This window comes from Trachemys scripta, chromosome 10, assembly GCF_013100865.1.
Source record: "Trachemys scripta elegans isolate TJP31775 chromosome 10, CAS_Tse_1.0, whole genome shotgun sequence".
NCBI classification, from domain to species: domain Eukaryota; kingdom Metazoa; phylum Chordata; order Testudines; family Emydidae; genus Trachemys; species Trachemys scripta.
Genome location: NC_048307.1, coordinates 17,195,687 through 17,212,591, shown reverse-complemented (window position 1 = coordinate 17,212,591; position 16,905 = coordinate 17,195,687). Strand labels below are relative to the sequence as shown.

Sequence of the window (16,905 nt, the reverse complement as noted above, 5' to 3'; positions counted from 1 at the left end):
TGTTATGGGATGGGGAAAGTTGCATCCTGGGAAGTTGACCCCTTGTTCCTAGTCACCTTTGTGTGACTTGTTTCTGCTCCATTATGCATTGCCAAAACTTCTTAAGAGACAGTGCACTGGACGGTGGTGAGTTGCACACCGGCATACCTACCCCTGATTCACCACACTGTGCTTTGACACAAGCACTCCAGATGCATATGTGCAGAACTGATGCAAGGAACCAAGTAGGCAAGTGCACAAGTGATATGCCAACTGCGGCAGCTTTATGCCGATGTAACTTGTGTGGTCAAAAGCTTGTAGCATAGACAGCATGTTAGCTCAAGTGGCAGAGCATGTGCAGTGGATCTTAAGGTTCCAGCCTTGCTGATGAGCCTTAAGTACTCAACCTTAAACCTAACATTTCCTAATTTTTAATAGATGGGCTAACTAATAGGTATCTTCTTTTTGTTGGTTGCCTCTTTATTAAATGCTGCTGTTTTTTCTTGTCAGGGTTCACAAAAAGAGCTGTTGAATTTGACTCAGCAGGATTACATGAATCGGATTGAAGACCTCAATCAGTCACTGAAGGATGCCTGGGCCTCTGATCAGAAAGTAAAAGCTCTAAAAATAGTTATCCAGGTCAGTTTATAGTGAATAGTGCCTCTCAAATTGTACTTAAAGTTAAGCATAGACTCAAATACTTTGGTGGATCAGGGTTTAAGTCTCTCGAAGGCAGAAGTGAAAACCCCATAACTGAGAACACTTAAAGTTAGACTGGACAAAACACAAGAAAATATGCTGTATGGAATAATCTTAATTAGAAAGGGGGATGGATAATATGATAGGTCTTTTAGATCTCTCATATTTATAACGCTATAAACATTTAAATTGCTGTCAAGTTATTGGTGATCACATGCATCTTCCTCTTACATCTGGTCTTTTTATTTTTATTTTTCCTAATACCGTGCTTATACGATGATATGGGAAAAAAATACTCAAATCAACATAATTGATACAAAAAATCGGGACTTTGAAAATGCTTTTATGTTGTACATTTTAGTGCCATTGGTAATTTGACATTTTTACCTTTGTAACTATATTTTTTCTAAATGCTAAGGTGCAAAGATAAGTGGAGGGGTGAGAGGGAGTGATGAAGAAATATATGCAGAATAGGCTGGATCTCTTAACTGTTTGTTTCTAGACATTCTATCGTTTTGTTTTTTTTAATCCGTTTTTGTAAAGGAAATACATAGTTCACTGGTCTCCACTGAAACTCACTTAGCTCTTTTGTAAAAGCTGATGTTTTGTGACTAAGATATTACTAAGAGTTTAGTTTCTCACCATTATTGTTTTTGTTTGTTTTACTATGAACTGATAATCTCTTTGAAGTTGTTCAAGTATTAAAGAGATGAAAAATTGCCCAATTGGTTTGAAATACTGGATAATAAAATGAGGCTCCTTGAGCAAATCAAAATACTTAGATGATCTAAGAATGCTTAAGATATTCTCTCTGATACACATGCTTGGTGTTAATAATTTAGAAACAATAGCTCGGTATCTTTAAGATGCTTATCACGTTAAATATTTACAAAAAATACACATTTATGATTGTTTCACTGCTCTGGCAAAAAGTACAAGCTGTAAGCTCATTTAGTGGAAGTGAACATGCTTATTTCCCACTCTGTTCATCTGAAAGTAGCTGCAAAGGGTATTTGGAGATGCATCAAGTAGAGTTCCAGTCTAAATTTTTTTTTTCATATGAGGTGGCAAACTGCTGCTAGCTTCCTTTCAAGGACTGTTTATTGGCTACAATGTAAACATTATTCAAAGAAGTTGATATCATATTCCAAAAAGATGTGTTGTGAGCTGATTGCAGTGTAGGTCATATGTGGAAAATATTTGGAACAGCAAGTGTTTTCATCTAAATATTTGTCTTGGCAGTAATTCTGCTTAGATTAATTTATTAACACTGTTCTGATGCAATGAAAGTTAACTTTTTTTAGTTTTTGATTCATCTCTCTTCACATAAAATAAAGCCTGTAGCACCTCCTATTAGTCAAAAAACAGTTGAAGTAAACCTCTATCTAGGGCCTCATCATTGTAGTATCATATTGGATATATTCTACACACATTATGTACTATCATCTACAAATAATAAATGGCTTGGAGGGCAGTAGCTAGGAAACTTTACCCTAGAATAAAAATAGTTCCTGAGATTGTGCATATTGCCTGAAGCTAACATCACAACTGAAGGGACTATTGATTACCAGGTTTCTTTTATCCTTGCCCATCTTGATTCATTTCTGGGTACGGACCTGAGACGACTAATATTGTTAGGCCTTGTCTACACTACGAGAGTAGTTCGAATTTACTTGCATCGAATTTTTGGAATCGATATTGCAAAGTCGAACGTCTGTGTCCACACTAAGGACAGTAATTCGACTTTGTGAGTCCACACTAACGGTGAAAGCGTCGACATTCGAAGCAGTGCACTGTGGTCAGCTATCCCACAGTTCCCGCAGTCCCCTCTGCCCATTGGAATTCTGGGTGTAGCCGGCAATGCCTTCTGGGTAACAAAATGTGTCGAGGGTGCTTTTGGGTAACTGTCGTCATCCGTCCATCACTCCCGCCCTCCCTCCCTGAAAGCGCCGGCGGGAAATCAGTTCGCGCACTTTTCCAGTCATTGACAGCGCGGATGCCACAGCACTGCGAGCATGGAGCACGCTGCGACCATCGCTGCAGTTGTGGCCGCTCTCAACGCCTCGCAGCTTATCATACACCTTTCCCTGAGGCAGATGCAGAAAAGTCAGGCGAGGAGGCTACGGCACCGCGGTGATGTCCTGAAGTCTGAGAGTAGCACAGACCTCTCAGAAAGCAGGGGACCCAGCGCCGAGGACATCACGATGGCAATGGGTCATGTTGATGCCGTGGAACGGCGATTCTGGGCACGGGAAACAAGCACTGAGTGGTGGGACCGCATAGTGCTGCAGGTCTGGGATGAATCCCAGTGGCTGCGAAACTTTCGCATGCGGAAGGGAACTTTCCTGGAACTTTGTGAGTTGCTGTCCCCTGCCCTGAAGCGCAATGACACCCGGTTGCGAGCTGCACTGAGTGTACAGAAGCGAGTGGCCATAGCCCTCTGGAAGCTTGCAACGCCAGACAGCTACCGGTCAGTCGCGAACCAGTTCGGGGTGGGCAAATCTACCGTGGGGGTTGTTGTGATGCAAGTAGCCAAGGCAATCGTTGATGTACTGCTGCCAAAGGTAGTGACCCTGGGAAACGTGGAGGCGATCATAGATGGCTTCGCAGCGATGGGATTCCCAAACTGCGGTGGGGCCATAGATGGAACTCACATCCCTATTCTGGCACCGGACCACCAAGCCACCCAGTACATTAACCGAAAGGGCTATTTTTCCATGGTGCTGCAAGCACTGGTGGACCACAGGGGACGTTTTACCAACATCTACGTGGGATGGCCGGGCAAGGTTCATGACGCTCGTGTTTTCAGGAACTCTGGTCTGTTTAGACGGCTGCAACAAGGTATTTACTTCCCGGACCACAAAATAACTGTTGGGGATGTGGAGATGCCTATAGTCATCCTCGGGGACCCAGCCTACCCGCTAATGCCCTGGCTCATGAAGCCCTATACTGGCGCCCTGGACACTGAAAAAGAACTCTTCAACTACCGGCTGAGCAAGTGCAGAATGGTGGTGGAGTGTGCTTTTGGCCGTCTCAAGGGGAGATGGAGAAGCTTACTGACTCGCTGTGATCTCAGCGAAACCAATATCCCCATTGTTATAGCAGCTTGCTGTGTGCTCCACAATCTCTGTGAGAGCAAGGGGGAGACCTTTATGGCGGGGTGGGAGGTTGATGAAAATAGCCTGGCTGCTGATTACGCTCAGCCAGACAGCCGGGCGATTAGAAGAGACCTGCGGGAAGCGCTGTGCATCCGGGAGGCTTTGAAAGCAAAGTTCCTGAGTGAGCAGGGTAACCTGTGACTTTTAAGTTTGTGTACAGAGAAGCTGAACCTGCCCCCGTTTCTTTACCCAGTTAATGTTGACTATCCTACCCAGTTACATACCCCCTTCACCCCCTTCCAACACACGTTTCGAAATAAAAATAGTTCTACTTTGTTAATGCACACCGTTTTTTTTAATACTGTTTTCGCGGGAATTTTTTAAAACTGGGACGCAGACTGTGGTGCGGAGCGGGTGTAGTGTAGTGACGCGAATGAAGCTTCTAAACTCAAGGATTGACGGGCTCCGCTGCGGTGGGATGGTTGTTTCAACGGAGCCTGTCACCCCTCCTGATCGGGACTGTGTGTATGGGGGGGCTATGTGACTTTGTGGCAGGGGGAGGACGATTACAGATCCCCTGCTGCATGGCTCTGTGATCCTGCATAAGGACTGCCGCTTAAGATCTGTAACTGCCCTCCCCCGCCACAAAGTCACAGAGCAACCCACCCCCCACCACATAACATGAAAACAACCTCCCAGACTAACCAGGGTAACTAGTCACTGCATCACTGCACTGTGTATGTGCCCTGCTGCTGTGCCTGCCCCCGCCTATGTACCCTGCCAAAGGTGACTGTCCTGTCCAATTACCAACCCCCTTTCCCCTCCTCCTCCAAAAGAACATGATTGAAACAGTAGTTAACATGAACGTATTTTTTATTATCAACTACACATGGAACTGGGAGGTGAAACTTGGACGGGGGCTTGTGTCAGGCGGGAAGGAAAGAACTTTTCAAGTTTTGGGGAATGAGAGCCTTCTGCTACTAGAGCTCTCTGCAGGGGTGGAGTGAGAGTTAGCAGGGACTCTGCCGCCTCTCCTTCTTTGCACTTTGGGTGAGGTGGGTATGGGACTTGGTGGCGGGGGAGGGCGGTTAGAGATGGACTGCAGCGGGGCTCTGTCCTCCTGCCTCCGTTCCTGCAGAACATCCACAAGGCGCCGGAGCGTGTCTGTTTGCTCCCTCAGTAGTCCAAGCAGCGTTTGAGTCGCCTGCTGGTCTTCCTGCCGCCACCTCTCCTCCCGATCCATGTTTGCTTGCTGCATTTGGGTCAATTTCTCCCGCCACTGGGTCTGCTGTGCTGCCTGGGCTTGGGAACAGGCCATAAGTTCAGAGAACATGTCCTCCCGTGTCCTCTTCTTCCTATGCCTAATCTTCGCTAGCCTCTGGGAGTGTGATGCCAGGCTAGGTTGTGAGACAGTCGCAGATGTGGCTGTGGGAATGGGAAAAAGGGAGTGAATTCCTCAGAAAGATAAATGTAGTTGTGAACCAAGAACATAGTCTTTCTCTGTGAACAAGACCATGCACAGCACCTATCACATGCGCACTCAGCACAAGGTCGAATTCTCGGCCTTCGCATTCAGTGCCTGGGGTCTTCCACAGCACATTTGAGAAGCGGGGCAGCACAACGGAATTTCTGTTGCAGGCAGACATGGTAAGCCGTAGACTTGTGGCAGTTTAAAACTTTTATATTACCACTGGCCTCATTTCACATTTAAAGCAATGTCAGTACCTGCTGCCAGCAATCCGGCAAGCGGGAACTCTGCCCCTGTCCCACCCCCTCGCGGCTGTCCCCAGGAACGATCCCTTTCGGCAGCCCCTCTCCCGCCTCCACCGCGTGGCTGCAAACCAGCGGTTACAGTTCTGTAAAGGAACGAGCAAGCAGTCCCAACACTAACATTCCCCTACCTAATTCAAAGCAGGTCACCATGGGCGACATCACCCTGATGAGGATCTCTGACAGCGAGAGAGAGAGAATGCTCCGGGAAAGCCTCCAAAGACCAGGGCCGTATGCCGCCCTGCTGTGCAGAGCAATGATTCCCGAGTACTTGATAGTCTCGTGGCGCGGCAACGTGTCGTACTTCGGAGGACCCAATAAGGCCGCTCTCCCCAGGAACCTCATGCAACGGCTTTCCAATTACCTCCAGGAGAGCTTCATCGAGATGTCCCGGGAGGATTACTGCTCTATCCCTGCACATATAGACCGCATTTTACTCTAGCTGCAGTAGCAGGGACTAAACAGTAGAGCGGCTTGGGCAGGACAATCACGGAAAACCGGACATTGCTAGATTTTTTTTCAAAACTTGCACTGCCCATGACTGAACCGTTAAGTGCCTAGGGCAAACTAATCATGAACAACCCATTCTTTTAATTGTTAATATTCCTGTTCTGTTAAAAATAAATGTTTAGATGTTTACAACACTTACTGGATGATCCTTCACCAGATTCTGTGTCCGGGGTAACGGCTGGGGAGGGTTGGTAGGGGATCTCTGTAAGGGTGATGAAGAGATCCTGGCTGTCGGGGAAATCAGCGTTGTGAGCGCTGCCGACTGCCTCGTCCTCCTTATCTCCTTCCTCATCTTCCCCGTCCGCTAACATGTCCGAGGAACCGGCCGTGGACAATATCCCATCCTCAGAGTCCACGGTCAGTGGTGGGGTAGTGGTGGCGGCCGCACCGAGGATGGAATGCAGTGCCTCATAGAAACGGGATGTCTGGGGATGGGATCCGGAGCGTCCGTTTGCCTCTTTGGTCTTCTGGTAGCCTTGTCTCAGCTCCTTGATTTTCACGCGGCACTGCGTTACATCCCGGCTGTATCCTCTCTCTGACATGTCTTTAGAGATCTTCTCATAGATCTTTGCATTCCGTTTCTTGGAGCGCAGCTCAGAAAGCACGGACTCATCGCCCCACACAGCGATGAGATCCAATACTTCCCGATCAGTCCATGCTGGGGCCCTCTTTCTATTCACAGACTGCACGGCCATCACTGCTGGAGAGCTCTGCATCGTTGCCAGTGCTGCTGTGATCGCCACGATGTCCAGACAGGAAATGAGATTCAAACTGGCCAGACAGGAAAAGGAATTCAAATTCAAATTTTCCCGGGGCTTTTCCTGTGTGGCTGGTCAGAGCATCCGAGCTCGTACTGCTGTCCAGAGCGTCAACAGAGTGGTGCACTGTGGGATAGCTCCCGGAGCTATTAGCGTCGATTTCCATCCACACCTAGCCTAATTCGACATGGCCATGTCGAATTTAGCACTACTCCCCTCGTCGGGGAGGAGTACAGAAGTCGAATTAAAGAGACCTCTATGTCGAACTAAATAGCATCGCAGTGTGGACGGGTGCAGGGTTAATTCGATGTAATGGCGCTAACTTCGACATAAACGCCTAGTGTAGACCAGGCCTTAGTAGCTGATCTCCTTATAATGTATGGTGCCCATGCTGATTACATTAGATCCTTCAGCATTTCTTGTCACCACTGACCACAAGTATTGTTTCACTGCAAGGACCTTGCAAGAGTGAATGGGAGAATCTCTGCAGTTTATGTGCTGCTGTTTAATAAAGTCACAGTGGGTAGTGCTGCATAACTGCTCATCTTCCCAAGGGTGGTCTTTTCGGAGGAGATGGGCCTCTTGGAGTGAAGTGGACTAGAAAGTTGCCATGCTGAGTGCTCAGTGATGCCAATGATGCCAAATGTAGACTACTGTCCACCTCTGGCAATCACAGCCTGCTGTTGGCCATGTCATCAGTTTCTAGGTAGATTTTTTTTTTCTTTAAAGTTGATATCCATTTGGTTTGGATACCTAATAATTCAGAGGCAACAAAGGAGTGAAAAATACCTTTACTTTGCAAATCTTCCGTACAGTCAGGAAAAATGAATGAACATTTAGATGGAAAACTTGTTTCAGCAGGTTTCACTGGATCAAGTCACAGTTAATTTTGCCGTCTGCTGGCCTGGACTGAAAATGTAATAAATTAACAGTACTGCTTCTCCTAGACTTATTTTTCCATTGTTTTGTTTTAAAATATTATTCGTACTAGGGTAGCACTTAGAGGCCCCAGCCAGGTCTGGTTGCCATTGTACTAGGCTCTATACCGACATATAGTAAGAGACAGGCTAAGCCTCACCCAGCTTACAGTCTTGCAGACAAGATGCAACAGGCTGATGTGACAAATAGGGTATGGAGAGAGGACAGGGAAGCCCTTAATACAATCATGTTTAGATTAGGCTGGCTGAGTGCACAAGTCGTATGTGCAATAAGACAATCAGTAGTAGTAATCACAGCTTGGAAGTGAGTCTTACACACGATAAGGTGGTGTTTTTAGGGATTTTGATTGGGGAGGAAAAGGGGGTTCCTAGGTATAAGGGGTAACATGGGAGAAAGTAAAGGTGCTTGTGGGAGAAGTAGATGAAAGACTGATAAAGGCTGTTAAACTGCACAATAGAGTCAGTAAAACCAATTTCTTTAAATTTTTATTGACCAGTGATTTTTTTCCCCCCCAACAAAATAATGGAAGGATGGCTAGCATAAGCTGCTGTTTTCTGTCTATCCTGGTTTAGGAAAGTAATTGAATAATCTGATTTAGCCACAGAAACAGTTCAGAGGTTCTCTACTGATGATGCACAGTGTTCAACTGTATTAATTTGTAAATTACTCTTTTTTGAGGGGGGAGGGGAGAGGGGAGATGGCATGGGTGTTAAGCAATAGGACAACTGAATGTTAAAACTTGCATGAATTGGCCTTTAGATGAGGCCAGAGGCAGAGTGCGGTGAAGCTGCAGCAACCTTAGAAACTGAGAGACTGATGTAATGTTAATAGTCGTCAGGAAAGATTACATAAAGTCAGGATTGTTTTTCCAGCAGTGGATCCCCTTTGGAAAGCTGTTTAAGTTGGAAATGCTAGTAAAGGTTACAAAGGAAATGAACCATAAATCAGGAATGAATAGAGTTCAGAAAATGAGCTTTGAGTTTGGATGATTGTCTTTTTGTAGCACCAGGGAATTAGCAATATTATTAAAAAAACAAATTGCCATGAAAAGCGTGGTGACCTAATAGTATTTTATCACAAGAAAATACAATACCATATTACAACGCCTTTGTTGAGAGGAAAACACAGAATATAAATGTAGTACCTATGGGATTGCTGAGTCAAAGGAAGATCCTAAGACATGGTTCTGTCAGACCATGTTTCTTGGAAACCTCATTCTATCTTGTGATTTACTTAACCCTCCTACCCCCAAAAAACAACACTCTCAGTGGTCCCTGAGTAGTGTCATAGGAAAAGCATAACTACTTCTCACCCATAGGAACCCTCCTTCTACATGAAAATTTTGTTGCAGACAAATCCCTGCCTGATTCTGGGCCTGGGCATTAATTACATCTGTATTTCAGTTACTGAAATATTATACCAATTCCTGGGGTAAGGGATGGAGGAAACAGAATGGCAATAAATTGGTGTTTAGAAAAGAGTGTGAATGAGGGAATACCTTTACTGGAGCTTCACTATTGCTGGATTACTCTGAATTTGAGATACTATTAAACATATTACTATTCCTAACAAGAGTACAACATTTTGAGCATACTAAAGGGCAGGAGCATACTTTATTCCCAGAATTAAACATTTGTCAATAGGGGGCAAAAACCCAGCTGCATCACAACACTAGAAATAGCTTGGTTTAGGACCAGATTGTGAGAGAACCTTGTTAGGGGAATGGAAAAGTACAGACAGAACTTTGCCTTCCACACCTCCATGCAACAGCTTGTACAGTAGCAGTACACCTCTACCTCGATATAACGCTGTCCTCGGGAGCCAAAAAATCTTACCGCATTATAGGTGAAACCGCGTTATATCGAACTTGCTTTGATCGCTGGAGTGCGCAGCCCCTCCCCCCCCAAGCACTGCTTTATCGCGTTATATCCGAATTTGTGTTATATCGGGTCACGTTATATCGGGTGGTGGTGTACTTGCTTCGAGGGAGTATCCTGTGTGCCCCTGGGGGGTGCACAGTGCCCCAAAAGGAGTAAAGGGAAGAAGGTCCGTGCTCATGGGTTCATTGCTGGGCATGTGAGTGTGTGGTGTGATAGTTTTTGTTTCAGTACATATAGAAGGGATAACAAAGAATTATTGGGAAAGCAACTATGTACTGTTCACAAAACTCTCTTGGGAATATAAGGCAAATGAGCTATATGATAAATTTAAAAGACCGCAGGAAACTTTCAGGTTTGACCTTGACAGAGCTTAGAGACACATGATTATTGTGGAAAATTCCAGCCCCATCCTACTAATAATTTTAGATTCAGAGCAAATGCTGCTCTGCTGGTCTGAGTGAGAATTAGAAATCTTGGGGGCAGTTGTGTGTCTGTCTTTAAAGCTTTCTGTTCTCCACTAGAAGTGTCAACATATTTAGTACCTTGTTTTCTTGGTATGATAGTGTAAAGTCAGAACATATGGAAACTAATGTTCTCTTTGGGTACATCTACACTGCAATAGAAGACCTGTGGCATGGCTGGGGCTGGCCCAGCATAAGCTGGCTCGGGCTGGAGGGCTAAAAATTGCAGTGTAGATGTTTGGGCTCAGGCTGGCGCCTGGGTTCTGAAATCTTCCCCCCTCATGGGTTCTCAGAGCCCCAGCTCCATTCCAAGCCCAAAAATCTATGCTGCAATTTTTAGCCCTGCAAACCCGAGACAACTGACTCGGGCTCTGAGACTTGGTGCCACAGGTTTTTATTGCAATGTAGACATACTCTCATTATCAATTAGGTGAACCCATCTCTCAATGAATATATTAAAATATACAAATTGAAGAGAGAACGCACAAATATTTGAATAGCGCTTTAACATTGTCATCCTTAGATTAAGTGAACAAAGGTGTGTTGTGTGATGGCTGCCCACAATGCGCTTGGATGCCCATAATGTGCTTGGATGTATCTGTTACCTGAGGGGAGAACAACGTACATACTTAACAGGCAACAGTGGAGATAGTTCTCTTGGGTCACAGGAGTGAAGGGTCTGGCTTTTCTTTCTTGTGAACTCTCTAGATCCTCTCTTGGTGAATAAAGCAGTGAGGCTGAAAGCACTATCCCACTTATGCTTGTTCTGTGTATTGTTCCAGTATGGTGATGCTTCAGCAGGTCACTTCCTGAATGTTGGGAATAGAGTAGAAATTGTATTTTTAGACAGTCCCCCCCCCCTTTAAACTGTATTCATTCCATTCAGTTGAAGACTGTCTCCTGATTGCAGGGGAAGGGCCATCCTGCAGCAGAAGAGACCTGGGAGGGTTTTCTACTGCTCCTCTTGGTGACATGGAGAATAGAGAGATTTCTTGTGAAATGTCCCTCTCCCTTCTGAATGGGGGGCTAAAGGCTGCACAGCCACTGTCTGACACTATGATATCCCCAGCAGGCCAGTCTGCCTAATGGCCAGAGTTGTGCTTTGCTTTCTCTCTGAGGGCTATGGCCAGTGTAGTGCCAGCAGTTACAAGTTACCACACAACTCTTTTTAAGCAACCACACTTATTCTTAAGGTACAAGCATTATAAAGAAAGCAGTTTTTAAAAAAGCAAGCCCCAGAACAGATTGAAATGCACACTAAACATACCAGCAGTCACCCAACAGTCTTATAGGGTCATAGTAGGCCAAAGTCTTTCCAACCCTTCTGCAATGGTTGGGGTCTCCCTGGGAGGGAAGGTCCTGTCCATTTGCTGAATCAGAAAGAAGGCCCTGTGTCAGTTCAAACTCATCTCCTTTTATACCAAATCCCTTTCATTACCAGCTGGTCTTTGGAAAACCCAGTCTGAACCAGTATATGCAAACCTTTCGAGGGGATGGTACCCCGCTGCAGGTGTGCCTGAATGATTCACCTTAATCGTCCCTTCTGCCCCACTGTTTTTAGTTCCTGGAGGAGCTGTGGTAACCCACCCCTGCTGAGTTGCATGCAATCACTGACCCACAATGATACATAAACCATTCAAAAACTTAATACAGTGTGGTCCTCAAAGATGCTGCATATGATTGCAATATCTGTCACAGCAGGCATCATGCAGTGTTCTGTCAAATGATTCCAAAGTCTCTAGGGCTTTCTGTATGGCACTTCCCTTTGCTGATTCCATCACTGACTACCTTTAAATTGAGTAAACACAATTTTGTATCCTCCTGGTAAAGCTTTTATTCCTTTTTCTTTCTTTTCTAGTGTTCTAAACTTCTTTCGGACACAACAGTGATCCAGTTTTATCCAAGTAAATTTGTTCTAATTACAGATATACTTGATACATTTGGTAAGTACTTACAATGGACCTATGATGGATCCATTTTTATTAATTTTTTGTAATATTACAAAATATTCTAGAAATAGAACCTGTAAAGAGTTTTAAGGAGTTAACATCAACTGCTTTAAGGATTTAACTTTTACAAAAAATGTAGATAGTTTTACACAGTGTTCCCTCTCTGCTCAGTCAAAGATATTAAGTACAAACCAACACATCCTGGAGAGAGAGAGAGAGAGAGACATGGATAGACATGTTTCTTTGGACTGTCCTCTCTCCCTTCGCTAGGCTTTAAGTGATTTCTGGTCAGGTTATTGTATCTTTGGTTCCTTGAGATCCACTCTCTCTAGCTGTGTCCATTTTGGCTATTTAAAGATAGCGGTGCAGTTGTGATACTATTAAGAGGGATTTGCAGATCATCTGTTAGCCAGCCATCTTCAAAATACGCAAAAATCTACCTGTCTCCTCAGTCATCCTTTGATGCTGGAGAATTTACTAATTGCCCTCACTCTCAGACCATCTCAGACTTTCACTTTTTTCAGCTCCAGGTGCACCTCCGCTCTAGTGAGTTCCTAAATATGTTTCAGGTTGGATTCCAGCTGCTTCTAGGCTTCAAACCTATTGATTAGGGGCACAAATAAACTCATGCTAGATATTGTTGGGATCAGTTGGCTATCTTGGTGATGCTGGTCTTCTCAGCAGCCTTTAATATGATTGACTGTGGATGGTTGCTTTGGCAATTGAAGGATATAGCTTTTGTGTCAGGAATTGCTCTCCATTAGTTCCTTAGCTATGGGAGTCAATTGCTGGTGATGGATAATGCAGAGTTCTTGCAGGATTTGTCTTATCTGCAAGTTCCTTAGCTTATGTCCAAAGCTTCTTAGCAAAGTCAAAGTATCATAAGTGTAATGATATTCTGCACATCTTGTCCAGGGGCCTTACTGACTTCTGGTCTGGAGAGATGCTTAGATGACATTGCTGGCTGGACATGTCAGATCTTTCTCATTCTTAACTCATGGTAGGCAGAAGTGTTGCTAGGTATTAAGAATTGTTATGAGGAGTTTCTTCCCTTCCTTGATACCTTTACTTACTGACTGAACATGTTTTAAAGTAGTGAACCAGGTGAAGAGCTCTAGTTTTATTTTTGCTTTTATCTTGCAGCAGCAACATAAGCCTTTGTAATCATAGGCTGTGTCAACTAAAGTAATTTCTTAGAATTGCTTCCAGCAGTTCTTCTCCCTCACTTACAGATAGTACAGAATGTACCAGCATGTCTGGTCACTGGATTGAGCAGCTGTGCATGGTGAACTGGTGATATCATTTTTAAGCTGGTCCTCTTGGGTTTTAAAACTTCTAATGAGGAGGAGCCTGGCAGTATTTTAGAGATTCTCCCTTAGTCTTGTCCTGGTGAGTTTCTGCTTTCTGACACTGTCCACTCCTTTAGGATTGGCGACATAGTTATGTCAGTGGGTGATTGAACCTTAGTGGTAGCATCCCCTCTGGATCTCTTTCCTCTCTGGGCAGTGTTGTTTTTTTTTTTATCCTACCTACCTAATTTTGAAAATTGCCTCAAAACTTAATTTGGGTTATCTAATAACCATACAGTCTTGTTTCAATTCCATTCTGCCTCTGTATAAGACTCTCTTGAGGCATCCCTAATGTGCCCATCACCATGGCATCTAAGTGTCTGGCTCAAAATTGGGATGCACTAAATCTATCCATAAAATATTCTACTCTCCACCTTCCCTTTATTTATCTGCTAACATTCAAATTACTAGATCTATTTTTATCATCTGTCCATGAGAGTGCTGTACTTTAGTCCTTGTTTAGTGAAGGAAGGCTTATGCAAAAAGTTGAAATGTGTTCTGAAACCAAAATGATAGCATGTTGTTTTTTATTGTATTTGGCTTTGTATTGTCCATATTATGTGTGTCACTGTTTGCTTGGTGCAGTACCTTAAGTCTCTTTGCCAGGGTATTCAAAACACTATATGCTATGTTTGATTAATGATGTTTATATTTTCATTAACTGATTCTTCAGATTTTCATGTGGTTCTCTTATTTATAACAATTTTAAGTAATATCAAATATTTAACCTAAAATAATTGACTGTCCCTTTAATGCTGTGTTTGGGCTCAGAATATTTTTCTGTTTTGTGTTTCTATATTACTAATAAACATGTTTAATTTAGATTCCTTACAAAAATAAGTAAGTACATTACTTTGCGGCTTGTTTTAGAAATGTATTAGTAATTAAAGTAACTTCTGAAAGCCAACAATCAATTCTGTTGCAGGATAATATATTGTTTCACAGAATAACCTTGAAAGATGAATAATCATAAATACATAGAATATGCCATAATACAATGAGTACCACTAAAGTAAAGTCATGAGATAAACATCATTTGTTATGGCTGTATAAATTACCAGTTGTAGAAAACTAAGGACTCTAGGGAGGAAAATAATGGAGATGATTAAATAGTTGGCTATGTTTTATTATTATATAAACAATTGTCTCAGTTGGCTGTCTTCTCCTAGGGAGAGTACATTCACAACAAATACAAGATTAATTCTGTGGAGTTTCAGTACTCATTTTGCCTTATAGGTAGATGCTCACACAAATGCAAAAGAAAGAAATATAATTTCAAGGATAACTGGAGATGATGCATCTCTCTGGGTCAGATCTCTAGGTAGTCTCTTGCCATCAGTAAAGCATTTTAAATCAAGTAAATCTATTGATATGGCAGCTATATTAGATTTGGTTTTTGTGAATTATCAACATGATGAAACATTCATCAGCCACACTAAAGTCTGTGGAAATGCCTTACAAATTGCCACTAGCCTGGTCTCGACATGTAAGTCTAAGCAAGCAGGAAAAGAACTGGAAAATATTGTTGTCTGGACACAGTTGCTTTTGAAATCCTTATTTGATAATATAAATGTTTTATGCTTAAAACTTCCTTATTCTCTATTGAGGTATAAATAATAACCCTCACTTAAAGCTCTTGGAGGGAGGTGGAGGTGGTTTGCTTAATGACCATAACAGTAAGCAAATTTAGGATGAGTTGGAAAATGTAAAGTGGTAATTTCACTAACTTTAAATTGTTATATTCCCAGTCAGATCCAGTGCTTGGATTTGCAGATAATAGCAGCATATTGCTCTTGTCAGTGGCTTATGCCCGTCTCCCTTCTGGAGCCATCTCATTTGACCCTGTTCTTAGTTGGCAGGAAACTGAATTAGGGCTCAGTATTTAAACACAGTTCCAGTTAAGCCAGCTTCTAATGCGGTATGGATGGGCATTTCTAAGTTTGAACATGATTTGACTCCATCAGCTCACTGACTGGCTAAACTATGTGAAACTGGCTTAGCTGGGACAAAGTTCAAACACAGTTCATAGCTCCATTGTAGATGGGGGAGCCGCCTTTGACACAGGACAGATGGGAAGCTCTTAATTTTCCTGTACTATATTTTCATATTCTTTTAATTCACGACGAAACCTGACTCCTGAGGTCAAGAAGGAGATTCTCATTAATTAAATTAGGTGCTCTGTTTATCCACTCCATAATTAGTATGTAGGACTCCAAAAGTATGCGAGTTAAAACATTTAGGCAAACAATAATACAGACAGATTAGATTAGGTACATCATTCTTCAAACAATGCTGCAATGGAAGTGTTTTATTTAAAAAAAAAAAATCTAAACACATTTCTTTAAATTTCCAAAAGGAAAAAGGTGCACTTTCTTTCTTTGTGTGTTTAACAATGAGAGGCTAAAACAAAAGTATGGGAAAGGTCAGGATCTCTAAACTTTGAAATCTAAAACTATATCTTAGGTTAAAATAGTGTGTTACATAATGTTTCAGGAAATTATCACTCCATCACCTAACGGCTTCCTAAACCTTAACAGTATTTCATTCCATCTCTTCCTGTATGTGGAAGAGTTGAACTATAAAAACTTTCTTTAATTGGATATAGACTATGAAATGATCAAAATGTTTTTGCTGAATTATTTAATCTAATTGATTAAAAATTATTAATAAAAATAATCTTGGATTTCTTTAATAGTGTGGAACTGATTTATTACAGCCTTTAAACTTGAAACGTATTGTTGGTGTTTAACAGGATGTGCTGTGACACAGATGCAGTTGTTTTTCCAGGTTTTATTTCCCCTTTGTGTCCTTTTCTACTTATTGACAGTTGCTAACAATAATACAGGATCCCTGCTCAGTGAAGAGGGGGTCGCCAAAAGTTATTTCCTGGTCAACAGGAGATGGTTGGAGTAACCTGACCTATCCACTGCCTCTGCTCTTAGTGGAACTAAGCCAGAGAAATTACAGCATGCAAAATCCTCAGTGCAGACCTTCAAATCTCTTAGATTCACTAGATGGCAGCATAATATAATGGAGTTCAAGGAAGTCTTTGCAGATCAGATTCCTGGGCCCTGTAGAAAACCATCATTATTTCACAATTTGCATTTTGCAATTTGCTAAAGATTAACTTCTTATTTTCTTGGCAGGAAAACTAGTATATGAAAGAATTTTATCCATGTGTCTGGATAATCGCGGCACTTTACCAGGTAACTTTGTGTCTGCCTTGTGCTGTTATTCTTGTAGAAATGTGTAAATTTACCATGTTTACCAAGCTAGGTTTGGGATTGTGAGGAATTTCAACAATACGTATCCTGAAACAAATTCAGTTTTGCTTCCAAGCTTTATAAAAGAAAAACACATGGGAAGACTTTAGTGCATACCTCGATTCCTATGGGGGAGAACTAGAGTTTTTAAATGGGGCCAAGCCAATGGTGGAGTAGAAAAATATGACCTGGTTAATGTCCTCTGAAAAAAAAATAGTCTGCTTGTGTTTGCTGAGTTTGGATTTAGTTG

General features: G+C 42.8%; 1 protein-coding gene across 1 annotated transcript in view; it reads left to right on the top strand.

Annotated features, from left to right (window-relative positions):
• Positions 1 to 489: 489 nt before the first annotated feature.
• Positions 490 to 16,905, top strand: part of VPS35L (VPS35 endosomal protein sorting factor like) — a gene marked incomplete at its 5' end in the record, with an annotated part of 109,885 nt that continues 93,469 nt past the window's right edge. Inside the window, 3 exon segments of the mRNA XM_034783166.1 lie at positions 490 to 618; positions 11,953 to 12,037; positions 16,539 to 16,598. Coding sequence (XP_034639057.1) covers positions 490 to 618; positions 11,953 to 12,037; positions 16,539 to 16,598 — 274 coding nt within the window.